General features: G+C 55.1%; 2 protein-coding genes across 2 annotated transcripts; one reads left to right on the forward strand and one right to left on the reverse strand.

Moving 5' to 3' along the window:
• The first annotated feature begins 1,849 nt into the window (after window positions 1–1,849).
• Window positions 1,850–5,247, forward strand: GUCA2B (guanylate cyclase activator 2B). The gene is made up of 3 exons (XM_004001853.6): window positions 1,850–1,982; window positions 3,101–3,287; window positions 4,961–5,247. The coding sequence occupies exons 1-3, from the start codon at window positions 1,890–1,892 to the stop codon at window positions 5,020–5,022; spliced, it is 342 nt and encodes a 113-aa protein (XP_004001902.3). The 5' UTR covers window positions 1,850–1,889; the 3' UTR covers window positions 5,023–5,247.
• Window positions 5,248–8,760: 3,513 nt separating this feature from the next.
• GUCA2A (guanylate cyclase activator 2A) lies at window positions 8,761–10,512 on the reverse strand. The gene is given in 3 exon segments (NM_001105261.1): window positions 8,761–8,834; window positions 9,202–9,391; window positions 10,436–10,512. Coding segments are annotated over 3 exon segments (330 nt in total). The 5' UTR covers window positions 10,511–10,512; the 3' UTR covers window positions 8,761–8,769.
• Between the last annotated feature and the right edge of the window lie 445 nt (window positions 10,513–10,957).

Here is a 10,957-nt window from a genome sequence, read left to right on the forward strand (position 1 = left end):
CGCAGCTGCAGGTTCAAAGGTGGGGCCTATCAGGGAGGCCGCCATAGGGAAGGAGAGGCAGGCAGGGAAACCACAACTCACAATGTGGGCCCCAAGGGCCATGCACGTTCTGGGGAAAGGGAGAGTCATGGGCTCCTTTGGGATGGGACTGTCCAGGTTTTCCTCCCAATAGCCACTGGGAAGTGGTCCATTATTTCCTCCACTTACTGATGAAGACTTGGAGAAGCTGCCCAAGGTCACACAGTTCAGAAGCGCTGGGGTCTGGGTTTGAACATGGATCTCCTTACCTCCAAGGCCCATGTTCCTTATTTCTCCCATAAGCTGAGCAGAGACGAGAATTCCAGAGAGAAAACATGCTGCACACACCACGTGCTTGAACTCGCTGGGCCGGTAAAATGAACTTCATCTGTAAAAGGAAGACAACAATGATACCTATCGCAGCAGATTGAAGGGGATTCTGCTCACAGAACAGCGTGGCGCCTGAGTATTTGAAAAGAGAGTTATTGTTTCTGACGGTTATTTCAGTTTACAGATAAGAAGTCATGTAAGAGTCTATCAAATTCTTCAAACTCAGAAGAGTAGGCCAAAGTCTGGATTCAAAGCAAGACAATAGGAATACCAAAGTTCACTCAAGCTTTTTCCATTTCATCCCAAGATAAGAAAGAAGGGGATGAGCAGGCAGGCTGGTGGGGAGCAGCCCCAAAAGCATGAGATGGGATTAAGCTTTTGCAAAAAGAATCAGCCTTAGGAAACACAGTGACATCAGATTTTAGCCACAAGTTGGAGAGTGGGCCTGGAATACCCAGATGGGCTATCTGGGCTTCAATTCAATGTTAAGCATGGAGTTCCTACTGCATGCCAGGCTCCGTGCCTGGCAGGGCAGAGCCGTGGGATGGGCACTGTTGACAGCTGTCCCGGCTGGCGGTGGCGATGACTCCCTTGCGGACTTTGACCCAACCTTCAATCACGGAGATGGTAGGTCACACACTGCCTCGAATGGCAGCTGTGAGATCAAGGGACCTTCAGTGGCATGCGTTACCCCCAGACAAGGACGAGCTCAGGAGGAGCCAGCCTCATCACTCTCATAGCAGCCTCGTGTGGTGGGTCATGTCACAATGCCCCTGTGATTGAAGAGGAAGCTAAGCTCAGGTAGAGTTGATGTGACTTGACAAGATCACTCAGCTGCAGCAGAATCAGGATTTGAACCCTGGTCAATCTGTTCCCAAAGCAGGTGCTCTTTCCTCCAGGCCAGGTTAGGCTTTTGGCTTCTAAAAGGCATCGACAGGTGAGATGGACGATACCGGTCCTAGGTGTACCCATTACTTGGGAGATGGCAGGCAGAGGCAGGTTGAGGGGCTGGGCAGGCACTGATCACAAGGATGGTCTTTCAATAAAACTGGGGAGAGGAGATGGGAGACACAAGGATCTAGGGATGGAGAACCCTGAGGTCAGCCTGATATCTGCCTGCCTGTCTGCCTGTACCTTTTGACCTGAGGAAAAACCCTAGGCTCAGCTGGGGCAGACGCCTGAGCCCCCACTCTACTATCCACTGGCCCCGTTGCCTGAGACCAGGTGCTCTACCTCCGGGGCCTCACTCTCCCTGGCTATGAAAGGGTCCTCCTCCCTCCACCTGCACAATGCCTTGCACGCACGGCAGGCGCTCAACCCAGCATCACGCTCCCGTGTTCTCAGGGCCTCCCTACCCCCATCTCCCCCAACCCCCTTCCTGGGAGTGGGCCCAGGCTTGTCAGGGTGCCAGCCAGCTGTCAACCCCGCCCTGGCTGACCAGTTAATGAGTGACGGGTGCTGGAGGCCAGCCTATAAAAAGCTGCCAGATGAGGGAGCAGGTGGGAGCCAGGTGGACGGCGGCGGGACACAGAGAGGGCGAGATGGCCAGCAGGGTGATATCAGGGTGCCTGCTGTGTGCGGTTGCCCTGGTCTTCCTCGTGCTGCTGCAGGGCACACAGTCAGTCTACATCCAGGTTTGTGCTGAAGGTCCCCACGGCGAGAGGCTGGGATGGAGAGGGAATGCTGGGAAAGTCATTAAGAACAGTCCAGGACCCAGGGCTCAGCCCAGCACCCAATCACACCACAGGGGCCAAAAGAGCAGGTGGGTGGAAGCAGCTGGAACGCCGGTGGCAGCGACGGCAGTAATGATAACAATAAAGTATGGTCATTCTGCGCTGCTCTCCTCAAGTGCCCATCCCGGTCAGAGGCCAGATGGGAAGTCAGACATAGCGCCTGCCCTTGAAGAGCCCAGAAGGGGAGGGAGACTTCTTTAATGCTCCCACAACTCTGTATTCTCCCACGTGTAGGTTGAGAGGGGATGATGGCCACCAGAGAAGCTTGCTCGGAGAGTTAACTCGAGCTGACATTGAAGGATGAGCAGGAGGGATCTAGGCACGGGGACCAGGACTGCCCAGGCAGAGAAAGGCCCCAGCATGCAGAAAGGCCCCAGGAGAAGGCAGCAGGGGGTGCAGGTCTCCTCGCAGGGTGGCTGTGAGGCTACAAGAAGTCCATCGATGGAGGCAGGGCCTGCCTGCGGTGTGGCAAGCTGCCACTGGGCTCCTGGGTAGCACATTCGCCTGGGCATCCTGGGGAAGGAATAAGGGAATTCTGAGGTGGGGTGTGCCATCTTCCCCCTGCAGCCTTGGCCTTGGAGCCAACCAGCTAGACTGTGCATTGCCATCATTTTGCCATGTTAGTTCAGGGGCAATCACGCAGTTCAGGGAGGGGGGCAGTGCCTGGGTACCAGGCACCTGGGAGGAGTGAAGTTTGACTGTCCCTGTCAGATGAGGTTCAGAGTGGGGAAGAGACAGGCAGCCGGTGGAATTTGAATCAAACTCTCCCCCCGCCACCCCGGTCTCCATACCCCATGCCTTGAACCACCTTGATCACAGCTTTGCTCAACCTCATCTCCCAGTTAGCCTGTGGCACAGGGGGATGTGAAGTGTCAGACAGCACCTCCCACCTGCCAGGTGGTCTTCCACGCCTCGACTTTTCAACTCCATGAGAACAGGGATGCTCCCTGGTCTCCTGGCAGCACCCTGCCCCCTTCCCTGCTCAGGCTGTGATGCCTGAGGTCTCCTTCCTCCTCTAGTACCAAGGCTTCCAGGTCCAGCTGAAATCGGTGAAGCAGCTGAATGACCTGGCGGATCAATGGGTGCCCAGCCCCGGCCTGCAAGACCAGAGTCCCCAGCCCTCTGTGTGCCATCACCCGGCCCTGCCGCTGGACCTCCGGCCCATCTGTGCCTCTAAGGATGCAGCTAGCATCTTCCAGGCCTTGAGTGAGTCCCCCCACCCCCATGGAGCCACCTGACCCTCATGTTCTCGCCTCCCTGCACCCCAGGTCCTCTACCTCGTGTGGCTTCTGTTAAGCACCTAGTGATTGAGAATAGGGAGATTCAAGAAACTCAGCCCCTGCCCTTCCTGGCTGGGGCGCTGAAATCAGCCATGCCAGGAGCCCCTTGAGTCCCCAGCAACCCGGCCGGGATAATCAGCCTGCCTCCAAGACTTCACAGGTGGGGGGAAGGGACGCTGGAAACGGATCCATAAAAATGACTGCAATACATGGGCGACCAGGGAGGCCCAGTGGGGACACAGGAGCGAGATGGCTCCTGTCTGGGGACATGAAAGGGAATCTGAAAGGCTTCCAAGAGGGGCTGACATCTAAGCTGAAATGCGAGGGATGAAACAGCTGATCAGGAGCATGCAGGGACCGGCTAGCACTTATTTTTTTTCTTTCGATTTTATTGGAGTATCATTGATTTATAATGTGTTGACTTTGGGTATACAACAAAACGATTCAGTTATATATACATACATCTACTCATTCTTTCTTTTCCGGATTCTTTTCTCTGTAACCTTAATTTATAACCTATATCTATATAGGTTAATCTATAACCTCTTAATCTATAACCTATAGATTCTCATATAGGTTATCACTGAATATTGAGTAAAGTTCCTTGTGCTGTACAGCAGGTCCCTGTTGGTTATCTGTCTTATATATAGTGGTGCTAAGCAGCAAAGAGTCCACCTGCAGCGCAGGAGACAGGGACACGGGTTCAGTCCCTGTGTGGGGAAGATGCCCTGGAGGAGGCCATGGCAACACTCCAGTCTTCTTGCCTGGAGAATCCGAGGGACAGAGGAGCCTGTGAGCCTACAGTCCCTGGGGTCACAGAGTCGGACACGACTCAAATGGCTGAGCGCGCAGGCACATATACTAGTGTGTACATGCTCATCCCAAGCTCCTGATTTATCCCTCCCCACATCATTCCCCCTTTGGTAGCTATATGCTTGTTCTCGGTATCTGTAAGTCTGTTTCTGTTTTGTGAAGAAGTTCATTTGTATCATTTTTTAAAGTTAGATTCCACATAGAAGTGGTATCCGGTAGTCCCTTAGTCCTGTCCAACACTTTGTGACCCCCATGGACTGTAACCCACCAGGGTCCTCTGTCCATGGGCTTTCCCGGGCAAGAATACTGGATTAGGTTACCATTTCCTTCTCCAGGGGATCTTCCCAACCCAGGGACTGAGCATTTATCTCCTGCACTGGCAGGGGGATTCTTTACCTCTAAGCCGCCAGGGAAGCCTGACTTACTTCACTTCGTGTGCTCATCTCTAGTAGCCAGTATTTACTGGGCACTTACTAAGTACCAGGCCCTGGGTCAATCCCTTTGCCTGCCTGCTATCCTCACTACCCCTTGGCCAGGTTGATACTGTCAGTTGAGCAGGCAGGGTTTGAGTGACTCTCCCAGGCACTGCTAGGAGGGCAGGACATGGGACTTGAGCCCAAGCCCCTCACTCTGCCTTTAAACTTTCTTGCTCTCAACCTGTGACAAAGATACCAGGCCCCTCCCTCAGACCCTCTCAGAGGCAGGCCCTTCTCTGTCTGCCTGGTCGGTGACTCTCTGGACCACGGATGTTTCAGGTTCAGCTGACAAGTGTTTTCCTCCACCCAGGGACCATCGCTGACGACGACTGTGAGCTGTGTGTGAATGTTGCCTGTACCGGCTGCAGCTGAGATGGCCTGGGTGCCCTGAGCTCACCCAGGAACCCTGCTTCCACCAGTCCACTGCCTTCAGAGCCTCTACTCCCATCCAGGCTCCGGGGGTCCCCACCACCACAGTCATCCCCTCTCCTCCAGGGCCCGACAGCTGGATCTGGTGCAAAGCAATTGGACCCACAGCTGGAGAAGAGTTTGGTTCCTGGAGCAGCCCTGATGCTGAATAAAGATGCTCCACCTACACTCGGAGCCAGGTGTCCATTTGTTCATCACCAGGAGGCTTGAGCAGAGCTTCCCGGGAAGCTGGCTGGGTTGGACCCCTGAGTTAGGCGTTTTCCTGGTTTCCTTGTCTATGGAGTTGGTTCATTAAGCTCTGTTTCATATCGGAAGAGTGAGGCTGTGAATGGAAATGAGTTGCCTGGGATCACAGAGTTGGAAAGCCACAGAGAACCCAGACCCATCTGACCCCCAAGCTAAGCTCAGGGCCTGGCCCAGCGGCAGAGCCAGAACTTCTGTGCTCCTGATGGAGTCGGGGGGCGATGAGGGGAGAAGACGGGAGGATAGGGGAGAATGGGAGGCGGAACGGGGCTCTCTCCTGAAGGTGGGAGTGGGGTGGAACAGGTGGAGAGAAGAGCCACTCGGTGCCCCTTCTGGGCTGATTGTGCCCACCCTCCCAACCCCCGCTGCCTTAGTGCACCCTTGTCCCCCTTCCTGGGCTCCCCAGGACCGTCTGGCCAGCTCCAGGTGGGAGGCCTTCCTTCTCTCTCTTCACCCTGGTGGCCCTGAGCAATATTAACGATACCAGCATCTCCTGAGCATCTGCTACACCCTAGGCGCTGCTCTGAACTCTCCGTGGATATTCACTCACTGAGTTCTCACAACAGTCCAGTGCAGCAGATACTTCATTATTACCACATCCACTTTACGAATGAGGGACCCAGGTACAGAGAGAGCTAGTGAGCCCAGGATCACAGGCTCAGCAAAGTGGCAAAGCAGGCTTCTTCCCAGGAAGTCTGGGTCAGGGTCTCTGCTCTGAAGCACCATGTCACTGCCTCCCTGTGGCCCTGGGCCCTGGCCACAGCTGAGGACACCCAAGGGAAGATGCCCTGCAGCCACTGCCTTCCTCTAAGGGCCATCCGAGCTCTTCTGGAGGCTGGGGATTCCTGGGAGAAGGGCTTCCCAGGGTGGCTTCCTCCTCAGCCTCTGTCCCAGGCAACCAGAGAGGAGAAAATCCTTGGGCCATGCCCTCTGAGCACAGACCCCAGGGCCACGGCCATGGTGAATTCCTCCAGACTAGCTGCCCGGAGGACAGCAGCCACTCCAGCTCCTTCCTCCACTCCCCTCACAGGGGCCTTTGCAAGGCCTCCTACATCTCTCTGGGCTCCTCTCCTTCCTCTGTGATCACTACCTCCCAACTCCTACAGCGCCTGCCATGCCAGACGTACACCACAGCACAGCTCCAACAGTGCCCCTTACCCTTCTGAGGCTCCCCAGTACCATCTCTCGCGTCTAAACTGAGCCCAGCACCATCTGGCCTCGTCTCCCATCTGCCTGGGGAGGAGGCAATAAAGGCAACTGCCACTGAGTGAGCACCTACTATATGCGAGGCACATGGTGGAGCCATCTGCACAGAAATAATAATAACAGCATCAGCAAAGTGTTCACATTGGCCCCCAGAGACCTCTAAAAGCCTTTCCTCTATTACTCATTTTAATCTTCACTCAACCCTACAAAGTAGGGATTCCTGTCATTCCCATTTTACAGATGAGGAAACTGAGGGAAAAATAGGCGAACTAACCTGCTGAAAGTCACACAGCTGGTAACAGGCAATGCCTGAACTGACAGAGTTTGGCTTCAGAGTGGGAGCATTAAGTGTTTCTGACCCACCACCATTCTCATCAAGTGCCCCTGCAACCTTGGGAGGAGGGATCTGTTAGCATCTCCATTCTCAGATGAGGAAACCAAGTCTCGGAGAAGGGTACATAGCCTATCAATGACAAGGTCAAGCTCAAACCCAGCCCTGTGCATCTCCTGGGCTCTATGTCGTCCAGGCTGAACCATGCCAGTGCCGTGAACCTTCCTGATTCTGTGTCTGCATTAAACCCCATCCATTTTCTGAAATGCCTTCTGCGTCTCTCCCTTCACACTGATTTTGAAATTACATCCATCCCAGTGCAAATTCCAAGGGCTAATGCAAACGCCCTGCCTTCTCTCCCCATTCACAGAGCCTTACTGACCTCTGCCCTGAAGATGCCTCACCCTCTGAATCCTGAAGCCTAGGGAATCCTGCCAGAATCACCCTGGGGCACTTCCTCTTCCTTCCCTAAGAAGGACCCTGGTTGCCTCTTTTTCCCTCATTCCCTCTACGGTTCTTTGTTCTTTGTATTTTATTTTGTTGTTTTGGCCATTTATTGCCTGTTTGCATCTGAACTTTTCTTGCATTACACACACATTTACACACACTATTTCACCTTGTCTGGGTGTGTGCTGTGTGTGTGCAAGCTAAGTTGCTTCAGTCATGTCCAGCTTTTTGCAACTGCATGGACTATTACCACCAAGCTCCTCTGTCCATGGGATTCTCCAGGCAAGAATACTGGAGTGGCTTGCCATTTCCTTCTCCAAGGGATCTTCCTGATCCAGGGATGGAACCCGATTCTCTTATGCCTCCTGCACTGGCAGGAGGTTTCTTTATCACTAGCGCCTCCTGGGAAGCCAGTATAATTACAGTCCCAGTTTTACAGAGGAGGAGATGAGGCTCAGAGTGGGAAAGCGACTTTCCAAACATCACACAGGACATGGAAGACCTGAGCAGGACCACAGGGCTGAAACGGTGTAGCTGTTGCTTGCCCTGCCCTGTGTGTACAGGATCAGCCCCGTGGCGGGCCTCACCTGCCTGGAGGCTCAGAGGGCCTTCCCCAGACTCCGAAGCCATTGATTCACAGGGAGGCCCAGGGAGCAGCAAGGATGAGGGGGCATAAGGACTTCTCCTGGAAGGGTGAGGAAAGGCTGCCCTTTGAGAGGAGGCACGGGGGTGAGGACTTGGCCCCTGAGCAGGAGTGATGTGGTCAGGAATGTGGAAAGTGGAGCACAGGATATGGTGAGAACTATGGCTTGGGGTGTGGGCCCTGGGGGCAAGGGGAGCTGGGCGGGGGCGAGGGGAGCGGTGGGGGTGGGGGTGGGGGCCAGGCAGGAGGCAGCGCTTAACTGGTCAATGTGGGGCTAGATCCTGAGGCCCCTTGAACACTCTCCAGCCGGAGGCTGACCGCATAGCCCTTCCGTGCCTGTGTTGGTTATCCAAAGCAGCTCAGGTGCTCTCCTGTGGTTTTGTGGCCTTGATGACCCCGAGGATGGTGAAAAAAAAGCAGAGGTTCCACCTCCCCATTGATGGATGGTGGATTCAAGTCCCCAGCGGCTGTGCAAGGAGGCAGCCCGAGAGGGTGCTGGCTTAGCAGGAAGAGTGGATGCTTGCACATAGCACGCTGAACCCTGAGCTGGTGAGGGCAGGGTAGGCATCCCTAAAGTGTGATGAGTAGGCTGATGGATAAAAGAAGGAACAAACGCAACACAAAGAGGGCTCTGGAATTTGGTTTATTGGCCGCGGGTGGGCATGGATCTTGGGAAGCATCAGCAGCTCCGGTGGGGGCAGGGGCTGGGCACCCCTCAGGCTGCTCTCTCCTCACTCCTGCATTCGGGGTAGGTTGAGCTGTGAGGAGGAGGAGGAGCGCCCTGCGGGGGAGGGACAGGAGGCAGAGAGTACCATCTGTTCTAGCACCCAGCACAAGCCGCGTAGGCACAGATCTCACACGTGCTTGGATCCGCTGCGATGGCCCCTAGACGGGAGAGACGGAGCCCCGTGAGAGCAGCTTCCCTTCCCCAAAACTCCCTTCCTCACTTGAGCCAGAGTTTGGACATCCGCCACCCGGGAGAAACCCAGGCCTGTCCTTTCTGACCAGCGGGGCTTTCAGCAACAAACCAGGACACAAGTACCACTCAAGCCAGCCAATTAGAAGAGTCTACTCAGACAGGTGCTACGGCTGAGACCAGAAGAACCCGGAAGCACAACAGAGGCTTAACAGACCCACCAATCAGAGTTGAGCCCGTCCTCGGAATCCCACCAATCAGAACACACTTCTCCCTCGAGAGCTACAAATCCGCGAATCCACGGGCCCCCGGCTCTTCAGAGAGAGGATTACTCACCCAGCCTGTCCAGGATCTCCTGGGCGTTGGGCTCCTTGCAAAGAGGCTTGAGTTCTTCGGGAAAAGTAGGCAAGCTACAAAGGTTGGAGGTGATGGGTCCAACAGGATTTCTAGGGATTCTAGGCTCCTGGAGCTCCTGGAGGTCCTTGAGCTTCTTCACCGACTCCAGAGAAAAGGAGAAGTCTCCATCCTAAGAGAGACATGTCCGGAGTGTGAGGCCAGGCTGCAGCCTGCTCCCTGACTGCCTCCCCCAGGAGTGACCCCTCTCCCGGCCCAGAGGCGCTCAAGCAGTGTTTGCGGCATATGGGAGCCAGGTGCTCCGCCACGGGGCAATATGAGGTAGTCAGAGTTCAGGCTTTACAGCCAGACACTAGGCTTGGATCCTGGTTTTGCTTTGGAATCATGAACAGGTCATTACACGCCGGGAGCCTAGGTTCTGCATGTTATATGAGGCATGGAGAAAACAGACACGAAGTGTCAGGGACACAACAGGTGTCTACGAGTGGGTGCGGATCTGTGGGGAGAGACCCGGAGCTGGGACCAGATCCAGGCTTCCTGATCCACGAGGCTGCACCCAGGTAGTCTTCACCTCTGCCTGAGAGCAGTGTGGGCTGATCCCCTGGGCCCCAGCTCCAGCCTGGTGCCTGGCTAATGTTTGAGAAGCAATAAAAGGCCTCCCAGGCCTGGCTGTGGAGCCAGAGTGGGGCCCGTAATGGGTGCCAGGCTGGCTTCTTAGCTGGCATCCACACCAGTAGGGACGCCCTCCCGTCAGGACCTTCAGGGTGTCCAGGTAATTTCTGAGGCCCAGGTCAGGGCTTTAGCTGAGAAGTAAGGTCTAGAATGAAACTGAGCTCCTTCACTTCCCAACCACGTGCCCATGACAAATTACAAACTCTAAGGCTCCATTTTCCCCCCTCTAAGAAATGGGGCTAGCAATCCCTTCTTCCCAAAGTGATCCTGGGGCCCCAGTAGAGCCTGGTCACAGCAAGCACTCTGTAAATTGGCTAGTCACTTGCCTTTCCCTGACTGATTCTCTTCTCTCTTCTTGATCTTTCTATGAGTTTGAAAATGAAAGGTGTAAGAGGCAGGACTGAGAAGGAGATCCGTGGGGCAGAACCAATCCTTAGACATACCCCACCCCCAGTCCCCAGGGAGGGGTTGCTTTATCAGAGGACAGGCCCTGGACCCTGGAGGTGGGGAGTAGTCTGGGCAACGGTGGGGAAAGAGAACTTACCTGCACGATGACTCCTCCTGTCAGGGTGGCCCAGGCTCCAAGGAGGCACAGGGCGGACAGCAGGAAGGTGTTCATGGCGGCAGCACCCAAGAGAGAAGAGTGACTGGTTCTGGATGCCAGGGGGAAACAGTGGGACTTTTAAAGGGGCAGGGTTACTGAGTAACTCCGGAGTCTTGATGAGCATCTCAGCTGCTTGCTGGTCAATTCAATCCTAATCAGATAAGGCTCAAGACCGCCCTGGCAGATAAGAGATCAGTCCAGGGAAGCGTCAGAGCCCCAGCCCCTCCCTGGGTTCCCACTTTAACCCACGACTGGACTGGGTTCTGCATTCATTCACCAACTACTCACACTCACTGATGGCTCGGGGCCAGGCCATGTGCCAGGGTGGGGCTGCAGACTGCACCCAGCCCTTAAAGAGGGAGGCCCAGGCAGGGGCAGTGCAGGGTTATTAGGGGAGTGGGTGGGCAAGGGGAATGGAGGGGCCATTCACCCAGCCCAGGGGCAGGGCAGTTCAGGAAGTTT

Source organism: Ovis aries, chromosome 1 (genome assembly GCF_016772045.2).
Source record: "Ovis aries strain OAR_USU_Benz2616 breed Rambouillet chromosome 1, ARS-UI_Ramb_v3.0, whole genome shotgun sequence".
Lineage (NCBI taxonomy): Eukaryota > Metazoa > Chordata > Mammalia > Artiodactyla > Bovidae > Ovis > Ovis aries.

Bases quoted from the DNA above. Each gene is read 5' to 3' on its own strand.
- GUCA2B (XM_004001853.6), top strand. From the start codon at position 1,890: ATGGCCAGCAGGGTGATATCAGGGTGCCTGCTGTGTGCGGTTGCCCTG. The intron at 1,983-3,100 runs GTTTGTGCTGAA...TTCCTCCTCTAG, and splicing joins CACAGTCAGTCTACATCCAG to TACCAAGGCTTCCAGGTCCA. The intron at 3,288-4,960 runs GTGAGTCCCCCC...TCCTCCACCCAG, and splicing joins TAGCATCTTCCAGGCCTTGA to GGACCATCGCTGACGACGAC.